The sequence below is a fragment of the Falco rusticolus genome, chromosome 8, assembly GCF_015220075.1.
Source record: "Falco rusticolus isolate bFalRus1 chromosome 8, bFalRus1.pri, whole genome shotgun sequence".
NCBI lineage: Eukaryota > Metazoa > Chordata > Aves > Falconiformes > Falconidae > Falco > Falco rusticolus.
In genome coordinates, this window is record NC_051194.1 from 28300746 (window position 1) to 28328651 (window position 27906).

At 38.9% G+C, this 27906-nt stretch overlaps 1 protein-coding gene across 1 annotated transcript in view; it reads left to right on the forward strand.

Moving 5' to 3' along the window:
* Nucleotides 1–27906, forward strand: part of LOC119152354 (von Willebrand factor D and EGF domain-containing protein-like) — a 185793-nt gene that overhangs the window by 118458 nt on the left and 39429 nt on the right. Inside the window, exons 18-22 of the mRNA XM_037397521.1 lie at nt 175–312; nt 2365–2496; nt 3961–4125; nt 18623–19504; nt 27587–27682. Of these exons, the coding sequence (XP_037253418.1) occupies nt 175–312; nt 2365–2496; nt 3961–4125; nt 18623–19504; nt 27587–27682 (1413 nt within the window). The remainder of the gene's footprint in view (nt 1–174; nt 313–2364; nt 2497–3960; nt 4126–18622; nt 19505–27586; nt 27683–27906) is intronic.

The following is a 27906-nucleotide window of genomic DNA, read 5'->3' on the forward strand; positions in this document are numbered from 1 at the left end:
GTGCGATAAAAGCAGGTTTAAGTGAGACAGTGGGGAATTTGGCTCTAACATGAGTGACATACCCTGTAATGAGTTTACAGCTGAGAAGTAAGCCTTAGCCTGCTTCAGCATTTGAGCTGAGGAATAAACAGGGAATCTTTCCTGATTATTAACCTCCCCTTTGTTTTGCCACAGGGCTTACTTGTCAGGAAGACAGGAATGAATGTGAAGACAGTCTTTGTTTTCCTGGAGTGTCTTGTATGAATACCTTTGGATCATATGCATGTGGAATTTGCCCCAGTGGGATGGAGGGAAATGGTAAAACTTGCAAATGTAAGTGTTTTGCATGATTTATTTTAATGATGGGGAGAAAAATGGGTTCCATTCTACTAATATTATCCTTAATTGAGTGCTTTGCCACTTGCTCAGTACAGACCTTGAAATACACAAAGCAGACTATTGTCGTGTTATATTAATATGGATAATTGCAAATTGGTCTCTGCTATTTTTCACTGCAGTTTAGTTTCATTTTGGTTTAGAATGAACACTGTTGCACACAAAAAAGTGTTTTTCAGATGCCAGCTAGATAATTTGCCAAGGATGTTCTCCATAATCTCCGCTGTTGCACTCCTAAATATACCGCTCACTAACACATACTTGGGGAGCACCCCCAGGATGACTGTCGTTTTGGATGAATGCTGTGCAAGGAGGATGTTGAGTAAAAGGAAGAAAGTCCATGTGCAAATCCTTCACATCCTTTCACCTCCGTTTCAAAGGTGTGCTTTCATTAGAGAACACAGTCCACAGCTGCTGAGCTTGTACTTGGTGTAAAGTCAGCCACACATCACAGCTACTGAAGGAAATGACCAAGAATGATTTTACACCTGCTCAGTGTTTGGTTTTGGGGCAACAGACTCTTTAGTAGGGAGGCTACAGTGACTGTACTCTGTTGAGACCTTCCCAGCGCATGGAATGCGATCTGCTCACAATCTGTTTCAGTCATATATACATAATTTTCTTCCAAAACCAACATTCCATTGGCCAGAAGGAGAGAAATCAACACTTGAAGTGTTTTGCATTTGTTTGCTTGTTTGCCTGTTGGTGTTTCCAAGGAAATTTGAAAAGCAAAAATACAGATATTAACTGTGCCGTATATTAACTTTTCCTCATATGGACTACCAAAAGGAAAAAAAAAATTACCTGATGCAAAAAGACTCAGCTGTAACTGCAGGATCCTGGCACCGGCAGGACTGCCTTTGCCAGATTTACCAAATATCCCTTCAATCATATTGCCAAATGTCTGAACAGAATGTTTTCTTTTCTGTATTATTTGGCCACATTGGTCATTTCAAAGCGATTTTGCGTCTGTTTCACTAATGCATATTTTCATAGCTGATTTAACCAATGAAAGAAGGCTATATAAAATAATAACCTTTTTAAAAATATATCAGAAAAGTATTTTCTTCCTTTGCATTTTTTTAATTACAGAAAGATTTCTCTATTTCAAAAATGGACATTTACTAGAAGGAATAAACCTGGGGGCTTCCTTGTCCACCCAAAATAGGACAGAAACCATTCTTTGTGGTTCTGATATACAAACTTAATGTACCTACTCATACTTCCCCTGCTTAAGCAAGTATAAAAGCTTCTGGGAGGAAGGAGGAGAAAACTAACTTTATAGCTTGTAGAGCGGGCTATAGCTCATTGCATTGTTTAATATATAAAAAGAGTCATAGTCTCAGGCTTTATTAAGAGTAGAGAATATCCTAGGCAACAGTTGTTTAACTTGAACATTATCCACGTAGACTTTACAACCCCTAATTCATTCAAGAAATTATCTTAAAATTATGAAGAAATCACTATTTTTAGAGTCTCCACCAATCAGTTTTCCTTTTTACATCTATGTATACTTTGTACAGATATTTTGACACGTACAAAGTTTGCAGCTGAACTAACCAAAGCCAACAAATACGCAAACATAGTTTCAGACAGAAGCTTTCAAGAAGAGGCAGGAATCAGACAGAGCACAGGTCCCAGTGTGTAGCATAGCATCCTCATCCAAGTAACGATGCTGTCTCATACATGGGAACCTGAGGCCTTCTTAGTGCCCTTAGCTCAATAAAAGATCACTGTGCATATTAAATAAGTCTCCCAGATTAGCAAAGTTCAGTGAGTTTGGGCATAACAATTTTTTCTATATTTGTGTTGAAGCTTTACTGTGTGTCAGCAACTGACTCACCTGATCTGCCTCTATTTGCTTGATGGTTGTCTTCCAGAATAAACTTCAGTCAGGTTATGTGATTTGCTGTTACTGTTGCTTTTTATCATCAACCACAGCTAAGCTCTAACACCTTGTTTCCTTGTCTCCACGCTTTCTTTTCACAGCCGTGCTTGCTGCTGACATTACAAAAGCATTTAAACAAGATTTGAACATGACCAAGGTTAAGCAGCCACTGCAAACCTTAGAGGCAAAGGATTCTGCCGTAATTAAGAATTCTACCATAAGTGATAGACATGGTAGGTATACAAGGATATGAAATCTTTTTTCATTTGCTGCAGTTTATATATTCAGAAATTGAACATTATACTGTCTTAACAGTAAACATGAACTAGCCATTTGTAATAATACATGTTAGAAAGATAAACCTAACCCCCCCTTAATTACATCAGACAGTGGATTGCTGCTAAACAATTTTACATGGAAGGGAGACATTACAGCAATAACAGTCAGAGTGGTCAGGCTTAACTAGAAATTGCATCGCTTATGAGGTAGAACAAAATCACTCCAGATCTTAGTGATCAATGGAAAGCAAAGTAGGAATGACAGCTTATGCCAGTTTACCATAGCCAGGTGATGCTGACATTTTATTTCAGTATTTGATGGACAGTCACTGAATTAAGACTGAGTTTTGAGCATAAGTGAAAACCAACTCCTGAAGTGTGAACTTGACCGTGGCAGTTGCTTTTCCTGGAGGGGAACACTACAGCACTCTAACATGGGTGTGCACATGCCTGATGGATGTGTTGGTCCTGTTCTAATGAGTGTTGCACATTTAAATGATTTTCTAGTGAAAGCCGGGAGCAGAGAAATTGCGACTGAACACATCTGTTGTGTAAAGACATACGTAAAAGAAAATATGTAAAAGAAAATATTATTTTTTCTCACCCTTTTTTATATCTGTACCAGGCCAGCCAACACCTAACCAGAACTTGCCTCTTACAGGTATCCATCATAATGCTGTAGGTAAGGTGCAAGAATAATGCTGAAAACACTTGAGAATCATGATGGAGACCTCACTGGAGGCGATTAAAAAAGATCTACAACCATCATTATGATTTTATTCATCATCAGTTCTGTCTTGACACTGTTAAACACTTCACAGGCAGTTCATATACACATGCTATTCAGTGACATCATAAGTTATAAAACGTTATATACTACCGGCATGTTAAATTTTGCACATAGTTCTAAGATAATTGAAGTAGTCTCCTGTCATACAAGGTATGACACATTAAGGGTGATTTCTAGATCAGAAACATATGTACTTGACAGTGTATTTTTAAAGGTAAGGTATGTATGTGCTGTGAGGTTTGATGATTACCTTCGAATTATAAAATACCAAAAGGATATCAAATAATACAGTTTCTCACTCAGTTAATCTTTCACTTATGCTGAAAATTACAGTTTCTATATTATCCATGATAAATGCCAAACAACTTTGAGTAATAAACTTGAAAACATGTAATTAGAGGACTAATAAATCTTGCTTTAATGAGAAACAGCTGTTCTGTTACACTGTGCCTACAGGACATTCTCATGTTTGGCTCAAGGTTTGGGAACATTCTGCATTAATTAGACTTCAGAAGAATAAAAGCAGTTACAAAGCTTTAGCTGGGCTCAGGCAGCCACTACTTAATCTTATATATGCATTTGAAATGAGAAATTAAAAATAAACATGCTTGAACTCCCCTCTTTTTCAGGCCACACAGCACCACTGTCACATGTCCCCACCTGTGCCAACCGGCCGTGTTTTCCCGGGGTGTTGTGTTTTGATCGGAAACCCCCGTACATCGGCTATGTCTGCGGCCGATGTCCAGCTGGGTTTTTTGGAAACGGTCGAACCTGTACCAAAGTCCCCAGACCAGGTAATTTGTAATTTTTAGAATTTTAAAAAGATTTGGCATACAAAGACTGTAAGAAAATATGAACTAGTATACCATTACAATACAATGTACTTTATAATTGAACACTGAGGGCTTTTTTTCTGTTATTCTTTAGCTGGTAAGCAGCTAGCAGGTCTTGTTTCAGGAATACCTGGCTCTGTGAGTCGAAATTCAATAGATTAACCTCATTTGCCACTAGGGAGAACTCTTCACGACAGGACTTACTAGATGGTATGAATCACCACATCTGTATTTCTGTGGCAGCACTGGCATAGGATTTCAAAACATGTTTCCTCTTCAGTAAGATCAGAACATGACACATGCCAGTATCACTCTGCTTTCCTTCCTTCCTGATTCTTTTGCTGCAAGGCATCTGTTCTGCAAGGTGACCTGTGAAGATGATGATAAACAAAGTGTCATGCAAGAACAACTATGCCAACTACTAAAGGCAGCAGATAATTAAAGCATTTCAATAGTATCATTCATAGCCTGAGCAATAAACTTCCTTAGGGAGCTCTGAAACTCATCTGGCCCAATTAATCTCGGAGGACTGATCATTAGAAGAGGTCTTCTGCTGTGATAAGAGCAAAGCTGGGTCCTGACCTCAGGCAGAAAGTGGCAATAGCATAGCAACCACTCATCACTCATCCAGTCCTGCTCACCCTCTCAATGAAATTCTCATAACTCAATGCATGGTTCTCCAGGGACAGTCAAGGTGGTTGTCCATTTTTTATTGCACAGAGTGATTAGCCAAGAGAACTCATGTTTATTCCTTAATAACAGTAGTTACTAGGTCCGATTCCTTGGGCTTTTTTCTAAACCTTTGTCTTAAGTATTCCAGACAGACTGGCTTGAAACCTGTCAAATTGTTCCCCAGCCTCCTACAGTTGACAAACCCACCCTCACCCCCCCCATTCTGTATCCAAATCAAGGACTGTTACCTTGGTGTTATATTTTAATGCACACTATCAAAGTGGAAGCAATTTTACTGCTTAGTGTAGGTATCATCCAACCTCTTTGAACTATAAATTGATTTTAGCCAGTTCTCTGAATCTAAAGGTCACAAAAATAAACCCAACATTTTTCTTTCTCTAGCAATGAGTATGTACAAAGTATTATTTAGTCTGTCAGAGTCACTAAGTCTCCTATTGACTCTTCTATAACTTGGTGAAGCTGTAAAAGTGGTTGAGAAAAACAATAATCATTGTACATATAAATAAACTAACATTTCAGCCCAGAGCTGCACTTTGTCGTTAATGGGATAATGGGATATGCATTGTGCACCCCAAAGGTCATTCAAATGCTGTTGAGTAGAACAGATAGTCTGCAGCTGTAGGTATTGGTACAGCAGATAACAAATATATTTGTGCAAGTTCTAAAAAGGGAAGCATAGACATAGACATATCTGTCATACACCATTCCAGGCAAGACTTAAGAAATATTCCAAGTATCAGGATCTGAAACAAATACACGTTGCTGTTAAAGCAAGCTGTTTATCAGAAGCTGGGGGGTTGTTTTTCTTTTTCCTCCTCAATATGCAGACTGAGTCCAGGACTTCACGCTGCAAAGGTGGCTATCCTGCCAGCTTGAGCACTTTGGGGAGGGAATGAAGAGGGATTATTTTTTGTTCCATCAGAACCTTATATTCACTTATGTGAATTATGTCACAATATAAACGATGAGGATGCTGTGCCTCAAGGTTAAATGAGAACAGTCATTTGTTTTAATATTTAGAAATGAAAGCAATTGCTGTAGCTCTAGGAGTGTCCTAATTTATGACCAAAAATGATCGGTTTAAATTTCTTTCCCCTGTGCTTTGCTAGTGGAAGCAAAAGTATTGTATGTGTTCATGATTAAAAGATATCAGACAAAAAAGAATGAACTTTCAATTAAATTTATGTAGTTATGGATTATGATTATTGTGAAATCCTCCCTGTTAGAATAATAGCTTCTCTCCCATGTAACTTATGCTATCGGTCTTCAAATGAAACAGAGCAAATCCTCTTCAGCTTGCTACAGTGCTTGTGAAGGTACTGAGATTATGTGCCACTTCTTTCCAACTCCAGTAATTTTAATCTAAAAATACTCTTGCTAATCCCTATTTTGTACTTTTATGGGCTGCTTTTGACATGAAGTTATACTCAATTGTTGTGATTTAAGGATTAAAGGATAAGCATTTTTTTCATACCAAAACTGCAAAAACTACCCAACTGCCTTTGTAGACTACTGAGGAGAAAAAATATGCCGGAAGAAAATTGTTTCCTAAGTCACTGTTTGATGAGCTGCACCCAAAAGTCCTTCAATTTTGATTTATAATCAACAAAGTACCATTTCCTCAGCATTGATATGTGATAGGTATTAATCTTTTGATGTACTTGACTTACTGCAAACTATGTAACTCCACAAATAAGTTTCTGAGCTATATTTACCTGCTCTGCCAACAACGCAGGGCCTCATTCTGTTTTCACTTATTTGTTTTGCCTGGCTTGTACCAATAGTTTGTACCGGTTTAAATCAACCAGACTTGGTTGCAATTGTTCTTGAAGTATATTAGATTAGTCTTAAGGAAAAACATCACCAGTATCAAAGCCGATACGGAGTCTCATATCTAAAGGAAAATTATTATTTTTTAAAATACCTTCTTATATCAGAAACAAAAACTTATGTCTCTCCCTTCAAAATCCAAAAAGCAGGTATCCTGCATTTTTTACAAAAATTACCATTAGGATCACAAGTCCCTTAATTTTGCTGGTATTGCAATAAAGAGGAAAGTCTAAGGAAGTTAAATCTGTCCAGGCTTCCCTGGGTACATTTCACATTAGTATGAAATATCTGTTACGTTGTTGTTAGAAGAGGCAGGTCTGTTAAATCAAACCATGCAGTATCAGTGGTCATATTCTTGGCACAGGGAAAATTAATATATCCTAATGGGGGATGCTGGTGGTTACTGCAGGTTGCAATATTAGTTCTCGTCAGACTCTACTGATATTTCTCTAGTCTGGTTTCATCACTCACAGTCACAGAGATACCCATCTGTTTGCACTTCCTTTAGCAGGTTAGAGAGGTCGGTGTCATCGCAAAAGATTTATTTTTTTCCTATTAGTAAATCAGCAATTTTACTGGACAAAGCAGTACCACATCCATCACTGATAAAAGACTGTTTGTTCAGAGCCAGCTCTTTCTGCTTCTCCTGGTTTAGGGAGCCAAAGATCAAGGGAAAGGATTATTTTATGATCTCTGTAATCGAGTTCTGCTTTTCCATTCTGAACACCACTGCTAGCTCTCCTGCCATAGCAGTTAATTTGCAGTATTGTAGACATTTGGCACTTGATATACTTCTGTATGCGCCAGCTATTTCTTGTGTTTACATACTCCGTGTTTTACACTATTCCACTATCTGCATCATGCTTCTGAATTCACTTTGATTTTACATCAGAGAGACCTCTGTGACCTTCTTATTTGCACCACTGTCAGATCAACATCAAGATAAGGATTTAAAAGGAGGGTAAAATGTTTTGAATTAAAAGAATGCCTGCGTTTAAACACATAGTGCTCAGTCTAACACCAGAGGCATATTAGCCTTTAAGTTTTACATTCTTAACTTTTAACTTTGAAATGACTGCTGCCATTATTAGCACTCATCATTGATTACTGTCCATGAAAAATAAATAACTCTGGTAAGAGCTTTGGTCACCAACGCAAGGTTTCATCTCTGGAGCTAACTGCAGGAGTAGGGACCTCTTACTGCCTGGAACCAATCAAATGATTTTGCTTCAAGAGATGACTGAAGAACATAATGGACTCCTTTCATCTCTTATCTAACAGAATTGATTAATTTGCATTAAAGAGATCAAGGCCGAGCTTCCAGTCTCACTTATACCAGTGTAAATCACAAGCGATTCCATTAAATGAATAGCACTACCCTAATGGAGAGAGCCAAGCATTGTTCCTGGAAGACACATCTTAAAGCCTGTTAAGGCAGGCACATCACACACAGAACTTTTAAATCTGTATGTATCAACAGGTGTAGATGAAATGCACACACTTTTCAGCATTCAGAGGGTGCTTAGCAAAAAGTAACTAACCAGTCTTGACATGGTTTGTGCAATGAGTTACAAAGCTTACTTGAAGGCAGGAATATTTTAATGCTGCGGTCATTGGCTGTGAAGTTGTCTGAGATCCTTGCAAAGAAGGCATAACAGAAATACCACGTAAATAGTAAATAATAGTCCATTCTGCCTCTGTGTGGTAATAGCTCTCTGCCAGTCCTGTGGGCTCCAAAACCAGGAAGCAGTGTCTCCATGCTGTGGCTTCCAGCATTTAGCTCTGACTCAGGCCATTGAAACCCTGTCCACAATTCTTTTTTGGAATTTATGGTGGAAGTTGCTGATCCCTTTTGTAAACTATGTTTCAGTGTTTCTAGTTTGTGTATTTCAGGACAAAATGTACATTTTTCTTCAGACTGACCAGTTATGATGTAGCGATGTCTCCTTCAAGGGGCAAGTGATGGAACAGTAACTGAAGTGGGGTTAGAAATGCCACACAAAGACATTCCACATAAATTTGGACTCATGAAAGACACAGTTTTGCAAAGGTATACCAGTAATGTTTGCAGAGGCCAGGATCAGCCTAGCATTTTGGACATAAGCTGTGACCCTTTCCTGCCCTCTGGATATGTAATTGCCACTGAAAATCCACCCCCGTACTTGTCAAGACAGAAAGGGAACCCGACAGTCTTTCTGATGGCTTTCTCCTCCTTAGGGATACCTAATAAAATATTAAGTATTTTCAGAAAAATATCAACAGAGGCCTGTACGGTATATGCTATGACCCAAACATAACAACTAAAGCAGGCATGGTGGGAAGAATATGTTTAGATAATTTAAAAGATAAACGGTTTCCAGCTTCACTGATCCATATAGTCTGTCAATCCAGAATTTGTTAAGTGCTTCCAATACAGATGATATATTTAGGAAATGATGTAGCTCAGCAATAGAAGACCAATGAAGCCCAAGCCATAAAACCACTAGGGAAGAGGACTCAGCTATATGCCATGAATAATATTTACATTCAATCAGGACATCAAGTACAGATTACATTTCTCTCCTACCAAGAATGTGCCACCTTTTGCTTAAGCAATCACTGTGCCATCGTGACTTTTAAGTGATAATAACAACTCAGTCTCCAACAAATAATCTATGGAAGATACAGGCTCTGTAGTTTTCTACACTGACAGAACAAAAAGCAAGATTATCTCCTTTTAAAATTTCCAAGCTCATTTAATCATCTAGCTATAATAGCACACAGCTTTTAAAGAGAGCCAACCCTGTTTCCACAAATTTGGTAAGATTCCTGTTTTGTTACAGGCACTTAGAAGCCCCTTAAAAGTGTAAGCAACTCATACTGGACCAATATCCTGGCCCCATTAAAGCAACACAAGAGTTTTGCAACTTACTGCGAAAGCAAAGCAGCAGCTGAGGAAAAAGGATTCATAAGCAGTGCAAAGCACACTACAGTAGAGGGGGGTAAAATAGCTGGGAAATTCTCTGGAGTTGCTCGTGGCAAATTTAGGACTAGTTCCTGAACATCTTCCTGTTGTTGATGAACAGGTACCTGCAGATGCAGTGGCGCTCTGTTCCCCAGATTTGCTTGCAGAATCTGGTGATATTCACTGCCAAACCATGTGACTTTCGCCCCCAAAATTACACGTCACATGTATAGCACTAGTTCAGTTCTGAAGGGACACAGCAACAGCCTATAGCTAACACAGGACAACTGATCCTCTGGGATGCAGGAGAAAATGATCTCTCATGCTGATAACTTGTTACATTAAGGATTTCATAGAGTTGTAGAATAGTCCAGGTTGGAAGGGACCTTGAAAGATCATCTGGTCTAGCCTATGATTCCTTAGAGAGAATTTATCTCGTCTATTACAATAAAAATACAAAAGACTTTTCTTTTCTTTTCTTTTCATTTCATTTCTATAGGACATGGGGTTAGAACTGCACACTGGAGAGCATCACCAGAGCTCTCTGGTCTGTAAGTGGTGGAAAAATTAAAAATCTTTTGTATTACTAAAAAATTAACAGTTCTCACTAGGAGTTTGTCCATGCTAACACGCTTACAGTACTTATAGAATATTTTCTTTAAAACCTCAGATTTGAATCAAGCTATTGGTTTATGAAATTTTAAATTCCTTTTAAGCTAATGTGATACCTTACAGGAAAAGTAATCCTTAAGCCTTCTTTCCTCCTTCTCCCACAAATGCCTCTGGTCAGTCCATAACTTCCCCTTTATATTTATTTCGATGCAAATAAAAAAGGGCACCCATTATCTTCTTCATAGCTATTTATGTCACAATGTTGAATCTCTAAGTGACCTCGTCTAGCTTCGAAATTCTTGCTCCATTAAAAACAATGATCTCCATAATACATCCTGAGAGCCTAGAGAGGGAGAGATTAAACAGATGGTTGCTAGCTGAAGTACCAAATGTCTCTGCTTGCTCATCCTAATACTCTTTCAAAGAGAAAACTACAAATGTTATAAAGGCAAGGCTCATGATATGACTGTCCCCAACATGCCACCACAGAATTCAAAGGGCAGAAGTAAGTTTTGTCAAGAGCTGATGACACCTATGTTAGCAGTGAGCTATAGCTAAATAACCATACTTCAGGAACTGTTGCTTTTATGGCATATGCCATTCAGATGGAAGGCAAGCTTCGAATTCTGCATTAATGCTGCTTAGCTTGGATTTAGGGATGCCGACCCCCCTTCTAAACTGGAACCTGAATTCAATGTACGTTGTTCATAGTCTTTATGCACAGCTAAATGGACATACTGTTTATCATTGCTAACCTGCTGGCCATAGCAAAAACCCCATTTGGTTCAACTAGATACATGTTGACCGAACTGACTAAGAACTTTTGTGACATACCATCTTAAAACTTATTACTGAAATTCCTTGCTTTTTGTTTTCTGTATTAAAAATAAACTATAGAAAGTGGTCAACCTAATCAGTTGAAATTGTGAGGAGTTCCATAAAAGCATGATTTCACTGAGGGTATTTATATGTACTTATGTGGTACTAAAATAGATTCATTACTGGTCTCCAGCAAGGCATAGTTCAGATTGTTTCTTGGCTTTCATATGTAAAGTAACTCATTTTTGTGTGTTTACAGCTCAAAACAACATAATTATAGTTTTAGACCATTTACTTCTTGAATCGAATAAAAGGAGAATTTCAGTAAAATATTCAAATTTAAGCTATTTTTTCTTTGAAGAAATATTGTGGATTTTCTTTTGAAGAACTGTTATGAACTTTCTTTATAATCTGTTATTACAGTCTAAAGGATTTTACATAGATATTTCAGAGAATTAGACAGGGATGCTTCAGAGACAATCTGTCTTGATTTAGCCTATTTTGTATATATCTATCAACCTGTTCAAGCCACGAGAGAGTCTGAAGGCCCATGAGGCATCATCAGATAAGAACAGTTCCTATTATTTTTTCCATCTCTCGCAGTGCTGAGAAGTAAAATACACTGCCAATTCCTGAATAGAAAATATAATTTATTTGCATGAAGTCTATCTTTATACTGTCTTTGTAGCTGCTGAAATAATACAATTGCAGACTCAAATAATTGGAGAAGGTAGAACACAAAGAAGAGAGGTAAAAGTTCAGACCTTAAAGATGGGCAAGGGACAATGATAGAGGGGACAATAAAACAGTTATGAGGGGATGAAGTGGGTGATCCGTGGCTTTTTGAAATACAACCATACTTCTTTGCTTCCTGTTTTGCCGGCTGGCTATTCAGAGGCAAGAACAGAAAGAGCACTTCTAAAAACTACAGAACGGGTTAGACCCGAGGAATGTACAGAGCACAGAAAGAGATCTAGTAACAAAGGAGAAAGAGGAGCAAGGCTCCTGTGCAAGGGTGAGAGCGCATCAAGCGTGCTGAGTGTTTGCAATCCCTAGGAGAGAACTTTTCAATTAAATCTTGAAATAAACTGGAAGGTAGAAGAGGTGTTTGAGAAAACATTGTCTGTTTGTAAAAATATAGCTGCTTTCTAAATCTCCATATACAATCCAAAAAAGATACTGATAAAGAAAAATATTGATAGAGGGGGGAAAAACTGTTTGGGGAGCATGCTCATATCTTTGCAATCAATAATTCTTACACCATTTTTAAAAACACTGTCTCTGGTGACCCTGACGCTGAATTTTTTTTGAAAACTTACAGAACACATAAGTGGAAAGAAAAAAAACCACCCACCACCAAAACCCAAAACACCCTGCAAAGAGAGTCTGCAAACAAAGTGCACAAACTGTGTTATTTTCCTCAAAGGCTCATTTTTTTGTAAAGCTTTCGCTTTGTTCATCACCTTCTTGCACTGTTCTTGCACTTTGCCTGCAGATGATGTCTTGTCCCAAGAATCATACTAATCAAAAGCTGATGGATAGCTCCTTGGAATGCAGATACACATGTATTACATGTGTGTGTATTAGGATAAGTTTCATATTTAAAACTGGTTTGTTACTTTCAGGCTTGAGTAGCATTCTAGAAATCTAGCTTATAGCCTGATGTTGCTATTATCTATTCAGGACACCTAAAAAGGAGCCAGTCATTTAAAGTCTATGGAGAAATCTGGCTTAAACGAATATAAACTAGGTGTGTGTTAGTGCCCCAACTCTAAGTTTTTTGTTTCTCTTAATCCCTAAATGATAATGCTTTCTATCAGAAAAGTTCTATGAATAGAAAAATATTTCGTGTAAGGAAAGGGCTATATCTAAGCAAAATCTTTCTAAGACATTGTTTTGGTATTTGTTGAGTATGAAAAGGATTATCTTTATGTATTCCTTGACCTATCTATAGGTAAGACGGAAAATGTTCTTTGACATGTACTCAGCAATATAATTTCTATGTTCCTGAACTGTTTGTTTCCTGACCGAGCATCTCAGAACCCCAGTTTTCGTTGAACACATCAGTAAATGAATTGAGTTGTCAGTTATATTATTCTGAAAACCTAGAGGCAAACGAACAGTTTTATACTGTGATGCAAACAAATACAAAAGCCCTTTAATGTGACATTACCAAACACACTATCTCTTCTTGAGGTAGTACCTTCTCGTGTACTCACATACAATTTCAACACCCTAGCACTAGAAAAGGACCTCCTTGATGGCAAAGCTTAGACCCCATTCCATTTGTGGGAATCATTTAATCTGAATACAGGGAGGATACAGGGAGAAAACTCATAAACAAAGTTTAGTGGGTGAGCTGGCTGGAGATGCCAGGTTTTCTCCTCCACAAAAAACCATTGTGTTAGAGCAGAATGATTTTGTATTTCATACACAGAAAGCAAATTTGAGTTGCAAATTATGAATGGTGTTACAGAATTGTGTATGTGCAGCTGCAGCCACATTTGACAAACAAAAGAGTCTGAGCAGAGGAACAGTTATAATCAGGAGTGGCTGAATGATGCAAACTCCATAGAATAGCCCCTGTGGCTCAGGATTTTGGTAGGTGAAGGGGAAGAAAACTGCTCACCAGGTAGCAACATCAGCAACACAATCTCATTTTCTATCAGGCTGAAACATAGCTCAGGGACAGTGAACTAGATGTTCACCTTTTAATTCCATCATTAAAGCAATGAGTAAATTTACCCATGACAGAAGTGGTGGTTTGGGATGACAGATTTTACTAAGACTGAATGCACCTTACAGATGGATACAGTCATGGGACTGCTTTGCTCATGTGCTGACCTGCCTGGGTGTAAGACATGCTGGGTCCACAAGCTGCTTCACTGTGAGCCTAGTACAAGCTACGCAGCTGGCTGGTTAGTTCTGCCTGTCTGTGCACAGCTAGTGGCTCACATGCAGCTCCACATCATTTTTTGATTTGCAAATTCCAGATCTGGGCACGTCTCCTATAGAAGTTATTACTCGTATCCTCTATTTCCACATTTTTTTTAAGTGGGGATTAATTTTTTCCTGTGCCTACATTCAGTGTGTTGTGTGTTCCTGAACTCTTTTACAACAGGTTTGATTTTTCAATTTTTAACATTAAAAATCGATAAAGGATCATGCGCTCTAAACTTAAGCTCCTATGTAAATTTATAGTAATATCCGCATCTCAATGGGACTTTCGAATGTTTTTGTTTCTACAAAAATAATCCTGGAAGTATACCCTTTATAAAACTTGGGAAATTGAAGCCATACTTCAGTTAAAGGACCCGAGGAATTTATTCTGGGAGTTACTGCTTGTGATTGTAAGAGAAGGGACATCAGTGGCTGGGAAGTCCAACCAGCAGCTGAATGTGGGGAACTTCTGGATGCTTAAGCGGAAAGGAGAATCAAAGCCGTATTTCTGAATATTTGGGAGAGGGAAGACATTACGGTATGCTTGAATGGCTAAACAGAAGATTTAGGAATTAAACACGCTCTGACTAGAAAAGAAAGTTATGCCAGAACTTAATCAAATAAAAGAGCAGATTAAGAATTGATGGAAAAACAGAATTTCCCTAGAGCTTTCTATTGAAAGCTGCTCTGTTTCCCTTCTCTCACCAAGTAAATAGTGAAAAATATATTAATGTGAAAAAGTAGCACAAGAAATGGGATGATCCTTAATACCCTGGTAACAAGACTCCTTAGACCAGTGTAATTTTTCTTTTCTCTCTTGACATTTTAAATAAGATTTATGTGCTGGTAGATGTTTCAAACTTTAAATGATGACCCACGTAGTGTAATATGTCAGAAGAGCATTTCTCTGTCGACATTTTTCTGAATCAGAAATGTGTGAGACAGCATGTACTACTAAATGTTAATAGCTCTAAAACTACACAAATTGTACATTTATTGAATTGTGTTAATAATGAATCCTTAAGCTATTACAGAATTCTGAAATAGTTGTAACCTGATCAGAATGAAACGTGCCCACAATCCTCTCAGCTGACAGGCAAAAGAGACCACAGCCAGATGATCTTGCCAAGGAGAAGGAGCCAGCCTCCACCTAGAGAGTAAACTGGTTTGGGGTATTAGATTAGATTAAAGGAAAGAGCAGCACTTGAGATTACATGGCAATGCTTTTAGTGTCTCTGTCATGTCATTAAAAACTTGCATTTATTTAGAAAACAAAATTTAAGTTTTTGACCTAATAGTTGAAAAGAGAAGCATAGCAATGAAAAGGTAATAAATACTCGTGTCTATAGGTTCAAGCAAGTCTTTGAAATGTCAGTTGCTAGCTGTAGGGTAGGATCTGGCTGTCTGCAAGGCACACGGCTTTGGAAGAAAGTTGTGGAGGTGCGTAAGTGTAAGACCAGGAAAGACTTGGGTGAACAGCACAGAGGAACATGATAACCAACCTGGTCGTCCTCCCTGTCCCAGGCACAGCACTGAATGTGTGCTGCTTCTCTGGGAACAGAGATGGTTGGGCCAGAAGGGAATGTGATTTCTCTTAGTTCAAGTCTGGATGTGGCTTTTTTTCTGAAAGCTTGTAAATGCAAAAAAATAACGAGAAACTCAGAAGAGAGAAAATACATTAGATTTCTGTGTTTCAGAGTGTTGCTATCTCATCCTGGGTTTAAAAGACTGTTGAGTGTCTTCTCTGTTTGTGAACTGCTGTTATCGCTAGCTTATATAGTCATTTTATTACCTTCAGAATGAAAGTGAACCTCTTCAACTACAGATATGTAGTCATTCACTATAAAATACAATTCAAGTGAGAGAAGAAATCAGAATTTACTGTGCCTTAACAACATTGTAATGGCATGGCAAGCATGAACCAGAGACTGGTTATGACAATTCTTATTTATGAGCTTAGTGCAAGTGGCACAAAATATCTGAAACACCAGGCAAACTGCAGTCTGAGGGGTTCTCATGTCGGGGAATCCTGCACCACGTAGATGGAAAGTGCCCAGGTGTTGATTTGGATGAGGGATGTTAAACTTCTGTCCGGGAAGTTTTCCCTCCATCACCATTGTTCTAATCTTCTCCAAACAAGGAGGCAACAGAGGAATCTATCTTCTGAAGGCCTGATCCATCCTGGCATTATGACCTGCTTACAGTCATGTAACTCCATTGATAGGAATGGAGCTTGTGCCACACATAGCTGGAGCAAAGCAGGAGATGCTCAGTCTCTTACCTACCTCTGTGGAAAACAAACTACATAGTTTCACTGCTGCACATTTCCCTATTAGTATAGGCAGAAATACTGACAGGTAGTGAAAATGTGGTTTTGTACCGTCATATAACCTTGAGCACTTTGCCTTGTCATTTTTTTTTGTTATTTTCATCCAGTCCAATATGTAATCATACAGTGGCATCACAGAGAAAACCAGATTCATGCAATCACAGTTCTGCATTGATAATGGGTTATACATTTGAAGATATTGATCAAACTGCAAGCAAAATAAATTGAAGTAATACAAGATATGAGAAAGCTGCTGACTATAGACAACTGAGTCTGCAATTTTTTGGTATACTTCTTTGTTTTAGCTTATTTAGATATCTGGAAGACTGTAGAAAGAATTTTTCAGGTATTTCAGAAAAAAAAATCAATCATATTCTAATCCTAACTAAATAGCACAGTATCACTGTAAGTAAAACTCTGAGATAATGAAAGCTGAGAGGATACTCTAGTCAGTCTGATCCCCTTACTAGTTACTAAAATTTAGTTAGGAGGAAAGCCCATTTAATTATGACACAGTAGAAGGAGCTCAAAGCTATAATCAGGGTTCATTTTGGAAATTCGTTAGAGAGGTCATTCAGCCCTTCACTGTCATTCCTGTTGATTTCTGGTCCCTGAATCAAATTTTCTAAAGGCAGTAATGATCATCTATTACTGATAATTTTCTATGGGGATATTTCTCTCATCTTTCTCTCATTCATATTTAAACCTTTTTTGACTTCTGCTATCCTCTCATGCTCTTTTTGTGGATGACCTCCCTGCTTCGCTATCTCTTACCTCCCATTCTGTGTACCTCATCATTCATCAGCCTTACTCTGGACAGCAAAATCCATGTATTTACCTGCTGCTCTACTAAATACCAGATATTTACCTACTCATGTCCATAGCTTGATCCAGTACCATTGTAAAAGTTCAAAACACTGTGCTTCAGGACAATAAAAACTCATCAGCCACCAGTCGAATGACACTGTTTATCAGCCAAATAAACACAGCTTTGGGTGCCAGGATTTGCTTTGATCTAGTCAGTGCTCTAACTTTCATTTTGACCTTTTTCAAGCATTTCAAGCTCTTTCCTTGCTAACTCTGGCATAATATCTACATCAATGGGAGTTTTAAGAAAGTGATTAATATTTATGTTTAAAAGAAAGAGGTACATCCCACATGGGGTTAACCCTAGAACCAAGTGAGGTTTTTTTGTTCAGGATCCAATATATTTCGTTTCCTATGGAGTGAGTATGCCAGAACCGGTTAAAAATAGCTTCTTCCATTCATTAGAGTCAGCAGATGGCCATTAATCTTCCTGAAAGTATTGATTCAAACTACTCGTCTCCACTTTCAAGGGCCTTCACAGACTACCCTCTCCCCATCTATCATCCCTCCTTACACAAGTGAAAAGGTGGCTGGCTCTGTAACAAGTGGGTGACAGTTACAAACCAGCAGACTCTCTTACATGCTGCCCCTCACGTCTGGAGGGAGCTGTATCCAGCATTAACAAAGCTTTTCCATTTGTCTCATTTAAATGCTATCCTAGAACTTTCCTTTGCCATAAGGTCTACAAAAGCATTACAGAGTTATGCACAGGTGCGGTGGCACTAGAGCCTTTCTAGGACACAATCTTGCCAAGGACCATCTTAACATTCTTTATTTCTCCAACTCCAGTATCTATCTGCCCCAAAAAGCAACGTCTCATCTTGCTCCTAGACTGCAAAGGCTTGAATGCAAAGTCGCTGCATTATGGACTGTCTAGCAGAACGTTTCCCAGCACACTATTGTGATATAGACACAAATATTAGCTCAGGTGGTCAAGAACTGTAGGGTGCACCAAGGAAAGGTGCGCGGTGCCAAAACCTCCCGGACTCGGGTAATCCAAAATTAATAAACCAGTATGGCAACTGTTTTTGCCAGGCTGCAGTTTAACCCCTGTAAACCCAGTGCTGCACCTCAAAGAATAATGTCTGAACTTCAGTGAGCCTTACCACCTTAGGCTCAATGTTAAGCCAGCATAAACACATTTTCTCTGGTTCATGAACTGCCACCCTGTAAGTTTCGGTATTGCAGTTCCCTGTGCATCCAGTGCTGGTGTTACCTCTAGTAGGTAACACCATGAGCAGGTAACACCATGTCATTTCTATGCTAGTTTGCATAAATGTGTCCTTAGCATATATGACAGATTAACTGTTTTACTGCTAGAATTGATGTTCTGTTGCTTGCTTGTAAGGTAAGTGTTCACTGTGGTTCCTATAAACTCTAGACCAGCAAAACTATGGCTAATATATATCTTTCTTCTGTCCTAGTTTCAAGATCTTCCCAAAGCCATGTGGATTTTGCTGGAAGAAATACTGAAGATGCCAAAGGCTCTCACCAGGAAGATATTTTAAAGACAGCAGAAAACATGTATTCCCTTCTTTCACAAACCCAAATTCCAAGACAAAGTGCTACATACTTTTTGGAAAGAAACCCCACAGTCTTTAACACTCCATCCCTTACAATGAAAAGGAAGACTTCCCAAGCTCAGGCATCATCAGCAAAAACACCTGATATGGAGTCCACAGTACCTCAGAAACAATCTTTTCTTGAAAAAAGAAGCGATACACACACTTTCCTTCTGCATGAGGAGTCAGACCCCAGAGCCACAACTGTCAGCATGACAACCCGTACCCCTCTGCATTTTAAACAAGACAAACCAGGTACAGCACGGACAGTTCCTTCTCATCACAACACAAGCACAAGTTCATTCTTAGCAAGGCCACATGCTGTCCAGCAAACTCGTTCCAAGTACAGCTATTCTCCCAGGAAATGGCCTGGTCGAGTTGCAATCTTGAAGACTAAATCATCTCAAGATTTTCCAACAGAGCTGGAGAGAGTATCTACTTTGGCAACACGCCTCCCCTCCCCTTTCCATGTAGTAGGTTCTTCTCTTGATACCAGCGGTAGTGTCCCAGCAGGGTCAGCATCCCGAGCAAGGCTTCCAGCACTGACCGCAGCAGCCAGGAAGGAGTACAACACAGTGATGGATCGTGTGGAACTGCCAAAAAACAGTGGCAGGACACATCAGAAAGTCGTTTGCGCTAATATGCCGTGCTTTACTGGTGTGCAGTGCGAGCCAGCCCAAGATGGACAATTTAAATGTGGGCCTTGTCCTACTGGATACAGCGGTGATGGAATTACATGTGAAGGTAAGGGAGGAAATCCTCTCTCAAATTCTTTTACAACTTCAAACCTAATAACCCTCCAAAGTAAAAATTAATTTTAGTTATAAATTTGCGGGTTTTTCTATCTGAGGTCATTCTGATTTTTTAAGCCAATTATATTTCAAAATAACAGACAAACATTCTATAACTTTGAAAAAGCTCTTTCTGCTTACAAAAATGACATATTTATTTGATAATATCTAATCTATTGAAACCAGGGACAGATTGCAATCTTACTTACTCTTGCTTAAGGCCAGATTCATTCTACTGAAGTCATTACATTTGAAAACATATAAAACTTCTGTGGGAAAGAGTAAAATTGACACAATTTCTCTATACAACAGATATCCTAGGAAAAACGAATTGTTCTACTACCTGAAAAATTACTTTTAAATATCTATCTAATAATTTAAATACAAAACTGAACTTGTCATCTGAAATGTATAGCGCCAGAAGGGTTTTCACAATATGTTGAGTTATTTATTAGACAGCTTAGAATATCTCCATAAAGCAATAGCATTATGCACATTGTTGAAACAATGAATTCCCTGACTTAGATATCATTAATTACACCTTTTTTTTGAAATCCTTCTGATAAGTTGATATCTTAATTGGCCTTTCACTACACAAAGCAAAAGTATCATCTATTTCATTCTCTTTTACATACGGTTTCTCATGCCCTGCGCACAGAGCACAGCCGTAGTGAGGTCTCAGCCACGATGCACTGCAGAGGACCTCGCAGGGATTCCTTGCAGCAAGCAAGGCTTTGTGGGGGTGTAAAGCCCCCAGCAATACTGCAGCCCCCTGAGCTCAGAGCAGTGCTGGGGATATATTACAAAACGTGTAAGAAAAGGTTATTATAACATTGGGTGCTATAATTTTTGCCAGTTTGCACATTTCTGAAATGTCCCTTCTATAGGACTTAGGTTACTTGGCACAAAAGACCCTGTCTTTGACCTCTATTCTATACTTGGAGCTGGAAGAGTACCCAGCGGCTCCCAGCACTGGAAAGCCCACGGCAAGCCTGAATGCAGAGCGGCCTCCCCTCACAGACCAGGCCCGTGCACGTATGCATATTTATGAATATGGGCATACGGCTGCTTTGTGTATATTTAGTATGCCCATCAGGATGGTCCTTAAAACATAAATCTACCCCTGCCTTTTACTGTCTCACAAGACAAGATGTTTTCTTCAATTACTGGTATTACTGAAAATCTCTCTGGACGGTCCTTAGCATGAAATATTTTATTACCAACATCATTCTCTGTCTCAAGGCTTGACGACATGACACACAAACATCCTTTATTTGTCTCTTGTCACTCACCTGGCTCCATAATAAGCCTGTCAACACGCTCCCCGCTCCTGCTTCCCCCCGCGTTCCCCTGCACACCTGCACTGCAGCCAGTAGCGTGAAGAGCGCCCATTGTGCCTCCAGCGTCGGTGTCCCTTCCCATGTCAGATGCAGCTGATCCATCATGACAGACAAAGCTGAAAGAGGAGGATAATTCTTGGATTAAGGCCTGTCATAACCTCAGCAATCGGCACCTTACAATGCCGCCACAAGTGTACTGACTTCCCTCAGAACAGTGGTACCCTTTAAGAACGGGAGACAGCAACACTGAGCAAGTGATCAAAGCTTAGGTGAGACCAACATTTGTGAAATCTTCGGGCTTCAATGCAGCATCCATGGCAAGTAAGCAAAAATGTTGACAGACTCACACACTGATGGTAATTGCCACCATCCTATTTGATATAAAAATCCACCGAGATGAAAGAAACAGCCCATCGGTACCAAGTTTTAATACCTCTGGAGCTTGAGGAGATGTGACCTTTGTTTAGTAAGAGTGGCTGAAGATACTCTAAGATAATAAATATTTTACTAAGCAATATTTATCTTGTGACAGAATGTAATATTTTTTTCTAGTTGTGCATATTCAAAATCAGGCTTGGAGGACTGGTAGAGAAAAAATAAGCAGCACCCTGAAAATAAATTTTTAAAGTAAATCATACCACCTTTTATATCTGTAATATTGTTATCCCTTTGGACAATCACCTCAGTCTCACTGTTACAATTTAGTTGAAAGTCCTCTCCCCCTACTCTGTCTTCCTGGTTTGGGAATCAGAGACTCACAGAAGAGTCCTGGCTGGAAGAGGCCTCTGGGCATCATCAGGTCTAACCTCCCACCTTCTTTTGGGAGAACATAGCTAGAGGACAGTGCGTTTGGCTCATATTCGGACACCTAAACTGAGATACGTTCAGATGCTCTTGGCAATTTCTATTTACTTCCTTCACTACCGACAACATTGTCATCTGTAAAAAGTACGACCTTGCTTTTGCCCATCTTGCCTTGGCGTAATAAGCGTTACAGATTCTTAATTCTTTTACTTCTGGCAGCAGCTACTCACTTCGCAGATGAAGGGAGATGAAGTAGCTCCTCAAGGCTCTACTCAGCACTCCCATGCCCTTTCCTACAGCTGGCCAGGTTCTCAGCTTGCAGAGCTTTTTCACCTTCCTGCACAAAGGCAGTATCTCCATTTATTAGTGGCCTGATGTAAAGACAAGTCTGCTAAACAGGCAGGGCCTTGAAAAACTTCATTTCAGAGTAGCATTTTGAAAATAGCTGGCATCACTTACAGAACAATAAAAAATATGTAGGGGAGCTGAGCTGTAGTGCACTGGATTCTCCTGCATATTCTCTTGCAGAAGGTGCTTGCTGGCATTTATGGAGTAAACTTAGCCAAGAATTCCTCTGGTGATGAGGGATGCTACTAAATACGTAATTTCCACTCTGAGTGCCCTTTTCAAGGATATATACCATAAAAGCAATGCATTACTATAGTACACTCCTAGCAGTTTTACAGGACAGCACCTATCACCCACCAAAGTACACTGCAGAGGTGTCATAACACTCACGGAGCTTTACACATTTCAGCTCAGTATGCCAAACAAATAAAAAACTAGTACTTTAATAATGGACAGCTAGTCCAAACAGGATTGTTTTCAGAATGTTTCTGATATTTTTTTCTAGTGTATTACAAGTGGCACATGTAATGCAGCACTTTGTAACCTTTGAGGGTAATGCTCTGAAATACTCAGTGTGGTGTTAGTCACCTTAGCGCAATTACTCGTTGTCCTGCCTCTGTTCCCCACTCTACAACAGGGACACAGACCTGCACTTTCAAAGATGCTGTATGCACTGGATAAGGAAACAAATGCTGTCTTTTCCCTGAGCTCAGTGTATTTACCACGGTCTGCACATATGGCACTGTCCAAGAGCAGCTGTTGGACTTAACTGAGCTCCTCCAGGTGCCCCAAGGTGGAACACATTCCATAACAGCGTTGAAGTTAACAAATGCTGTTCTGGGCCTCATCGTTGTGCTTCTTTCTGAAAGACCTAGACCTGAAGACTGACAAAAGATAAGAATTTAAGCCAAATTTCTGGTCATCCTTGGTTTTATTTCTCTAACCCCAAGTTCATTCAATAGGGAGTGTCTGATTACTAAAACTGTATGATTAAAAAGTCAGAGACTCAGTTCCACAGAATACAGGCAATTATTTAAAACTATTTTGGATTAGGTGACAGTTAAGGACTAGTACCTTTCCAGTTTCTAGTAGTCACAAAAGTTCCTCAGAATTCCTGTGGAGGGTAAAGTCATGCTGCTTTAGAAACATTTTCTTAAAAATGTTAAGTCAGTAAAACTGGGATATTTCATAGGCTTTGTGCAGTATTTTCTAAAAGAAGGGGAAGTCTAGAACAGTAGTAGTCATACCTTCTGCTCAAGAGTTAAAAACACAGCACTGACATTATGAGACCACTGTTCAAACCAAATAATTTTCAAAATAACAGGAAAGATGGGAAAGTATTACAGGATGAACAGCTGGATGAAACAAGGCAAAAATAAATCAGGTAGCTGACATTCGTCTGTTCTGACATTTTTACACCCCAAAACCTCTATGCTATCAGACCGAAAGGCCTATCTCCGATAGCTACCAACAGCAGATGTCTGGCAGTATGTGGGAAAGATATAGGGACACTGTCCAGAATAGTCTCTCATCAAGTTATGGATCATGTGCTTCAAAAAGCCGAGGTGATGCCTTTGAGCAGTGTTCTGTTCAACCTTTCCACATCTGATTTTGCAGTTTTCTATACTACCCCTCAAGTCATGTCTTTCCCAAAGACCTTATCTATTCACTTATTCTTTGTACTAGAGCTCCTCTATAACTTTGACTATCCCTGTCACCTTTTTCTGCATCTTTGCCACTTCTACTATATCTTTTCTGAGCTGGGCGATCAGACCCAGGCAAGGTGTTTAAGATGCAGCTCACCATGCATACAGACCATGATAAAGTCTGGCATTTTGTGCTCTGCTCATTTCTTAACAATTCTTAACACTTTATTTGCTTTTTTGACTGCAGATGAGCACTCAGCTGACATTTCACAAAACAAAGTTCATTAGTACAACCTAACCAGAACCATTGTCTGCATTTGTATTCCAAATTTATTCAGTCAAGTTAATCTTGTTAATTTTCTATTTGCTATGATGGATATTTATTTCATAACTGGGTTCCAGACTGCTGGACTGTATAAATATGCCTACGATTTATTTTAATTGCACCAATACATGTTTAAACCCTATGCTTTATTTCCTTTATCTGTGTATCTTACATGCAAAAGAAAGGCTCCAGTCCACAACATTTCAAAAGGAAAGCCAATAACCTGACAACTTTCTTTTCTGTTTTTTCCCTCTCATATGCTGCACATATTCAAACATCATCTGTACATTTAGGAAATCAGATTAATGCATCTTTGAAAGAAAATAAATAACGCACAGTGATTGCATGAGACAAGGTAGACTATGTTCCTTCCAGTGAAGTTTGTCCTGACCTGACTGGTTTTCCAGTTTTTAAATGGAACTGCAGGTGATGCTTTCACACCTCTGAGCCTTGCTTCAGTGGCACATGCCCAGGACCTCACGTGGCAGACAACACAGGGAGTTTACTCACTGTTGAGATGTTAAGCAATAACTCTGTCCTGGAAGGCATTTGCTGATTAGGCTATGGAAAATGGAGGGAGCAACACAGCATCTGGTATTCCTGAGCACCCCCGAAGTTATCGTAAAGAAACTTATAAAAAGTGCATGATCTCATTTTGATGGAAAAAAGAAGTTTGGAGATATTTCCCAAAAAGGTCTTTCAAAGAAAACAATAATGGACTTCTCCATTTTCACCTCCAGATTTTAAATTATAAACATAAACATACATACATTTGACAGCAAGATTGACCATTTGCAGCAATGTTTTCCTCTTTACTGTTATTTTATACCACCCAAAACTGCTTAGTATAAAAACACTGCAATATCTTTGTACAATTTAGCAAATGCTTATGGAAAAAAATACTCATTCCAGGAGATGAAAGATAGAGCTTTTGGAAAAGACGTTGACACAAACAGTATATTTCTATTATAGAGGGAAATGTCTTTTAGGTGAATATTACTCTTGCTCTCACGTTGCAGCCACCATTCAGTTTTTATCTTTTGCTGTTCACCAGTAATAGAATAGTTTTAAACATTTTACTACTAAATGTCACCATAAGAGCTGAATGTTTTAATATCCAAAATACCATGTTCTCTTCTGGCAGTTCAGATGCATCTTGGAATGTGTAAAGGCCAGATGGAAAGTACGTTATTCAAACGGACACGTTCATTTTAAGTGCTACATACAAAACATGCTGAAATAAAGCATAATAGGTATGAATGTCACTTTGCTTGGCATAGCACTTCCTTTGGCACCTGAAGGCTTATGCAACCATTGTCCCATAGGAAAGGCAATCACATTTCACATACTTCAAAAAGAGTGGTACATTTTTCCCAGGTTTCATGTTTCCCTGTCTCCATGCAAAGAATACGAACCACTTCTACCTACTGTTAATTTGTATTTGGAAAGGAATCCCTTTATAACCAGGTCCTGTGCTTACCCAAACCCAGAGGAGGGGAGATGTTCCAGATGGACATGTGTACAGCAGACGGGTCAGCACCCTCCTTTCAAAGCCCTACACCCACTATGGACTTCAGTGAGATCTAGCGTGGGCTCCCAAACACGAGTTGTGGCTTACAAATATAGTACTGCAATTTTAAAGGAATAAAATAATTGTTGGAAAACAGCTTCAGTTTCTTTCCCTCTCTTCAACTTTCTATTTCATCACGGAGTGCTACCTGCTGTTCACCCTAATAGCACGAGATCCTGAACTGCTGCTACCAGTGGCTGAGTTAGAAAAACTTTGGTAAAGTTTGACATTAACTGCTTAAATGGGTCTAAATAAAATCTGTTTAGCTGTCCAGACAATGCTGATGTGGTTAGTTGGGTTTTTTTTTTCTCACACACGTACACCTCAAATTTCAGCTAAACACATGCTGAACTGCAAATGTCTAAACCTTATAGCCCATCACATCAAAACTAAATTTAACTTAATGAAATTCTTAACATGTATAGTGTGAATCTAAACTACATCTAGTGAGTTTTCTCTTCTCGGCATGCCCAATCCTAAAGTAATCTTCATGCAGCATTGAAAATTTCACAGTTAAAACTGTATGGTAATAGCAAACATAAACACTGAAGTACCTGAAAAGCACATCTAATACCAAGTATATTTCTTGAAGTTATTGGTGTCAAAAAAGTTTATTTCAAGGTAGCTTCTTGGGGCTTGTCTTTTTCAATGCAATTGGAAAATGTGTGGTGGCTTTCATTACTTTTTTTGGATGGCAAAGTTCATATGCAATGGCTTTACCTGAAGGCTTGGTGACAGTCACAAGAGGTGAGGGGGAATTCACCACGTGAACTTCGTTTAAATTATGTGGTGCCACAAGTATTTTTCCTTCATTTAGCTTTCCAATTACACAGTCCATTTTCCAGTTTTAAGAACAGAATGTGGTACATTATGGGCTTTTCCCCTTGTAACAACACTTAAAATGAGAGATGCTTTGTTTCAGATCTCTGAATTAGCTTCATTTTGCATTTTCCTTGGAATAACCTTGCTTAGCTTCATTATAAAGACAAAACTCTGCCAGCAAAGTGTGCCAAAGTACATCTTTCTCTATATTCTCTTCCCAAGCACAAGGGAAGATATTTTTCATTCTGTTATATGAGGTGGCTTTTTTTTCTGAAGGTGTAAGAGCCAGCTGACACACATGCCTTGCACTGCTCCTGCATGCAGCACTTCTTCTTCTTCTTCGAGTGTCAGTGGTCATCTTCTACCTTCACTGGCCTTCTCCTCTCCCGTGTTTGGTATACGGAGCTCCCTTTTATCAGAGAACAGCAAACAGAAGTGTTCATGACATCAGATATCAGGTACCTACCTTAGATGTTAGGTTTAAGAGGCTAAACCTTCCAGGTGCTCTGCACAATAAAGCCATTAGGCTCATAACAATCAAAGCTTAAAACCAAACAGATGCCTTCAGCAGATAGCCTGTTCCAGGAGCTGCGGCACTTTCCAGCTGTACACAATACACCTGCTCATCCTCTTTCTTCCACAGAATGACATTGCATATTGCAGCATGTCAAGAAATCCTTATTTAACTTGCTGCTTTGTCTGCAGACCCCACACTACTTAGTAAACATTCAAATTGTTGCTTAAACGTTTGTCATTTTGCTGACAAATTCCCATCTAACTATTTTCTATAAAGAAAAAGCACTTCATCTTTGCTTTAGTGTACCTTCTGGCACCTGTTAAGGCTGACTGAACATCCACAAGGTAAATTGGTAAAGGGATGGGCAAGGTTTCAGTATCAACTATTGAACTTAAACTTCAAAACTACATACTTAAAAACGTGCATGCTGAGAAATTAAATATTATAGTGTTAAAATCATTCCCTTGCAGACATTATATAGCTACTTGTTAGTGCTGTATTACTAATGTGATACCTACTTTTATCCTGCAGTGTTTTCCTTGGCCAAATTAGTTGTTGGATTAATAAAATGGTATGGGAAAAGTAGTAACAAGCGTTGTGCTCATAACCACACAGAAAGTAATATTTGAATTGTATTTTATTTCTCATGTTTTATTCTGGCAGTGCAATGCGATCCACCATGTGAGCATGGAGGAACTTGTCTATCTCAAAATACTTGTTCTTGCGCTTATGGATTTGTTGGACCTCGATGTGAAACAAGTATGTATGAACTCATTCAGGCTTTTTTCCTCATTACATATTTGGATTTGCAGAAAACTAGAAGACAAAAAAATTTTTTATTATTTTTCTGTATTTCCCCTTAAAATGATTGACCTCAGCAAGGAAATCAAAGCATAATATATTGAAGTACTACAGTACCTAAACTATTTCAGAGCATACATTTACCAGCGGTGCAGTTGTATTATGTAAAAACATGCACATCT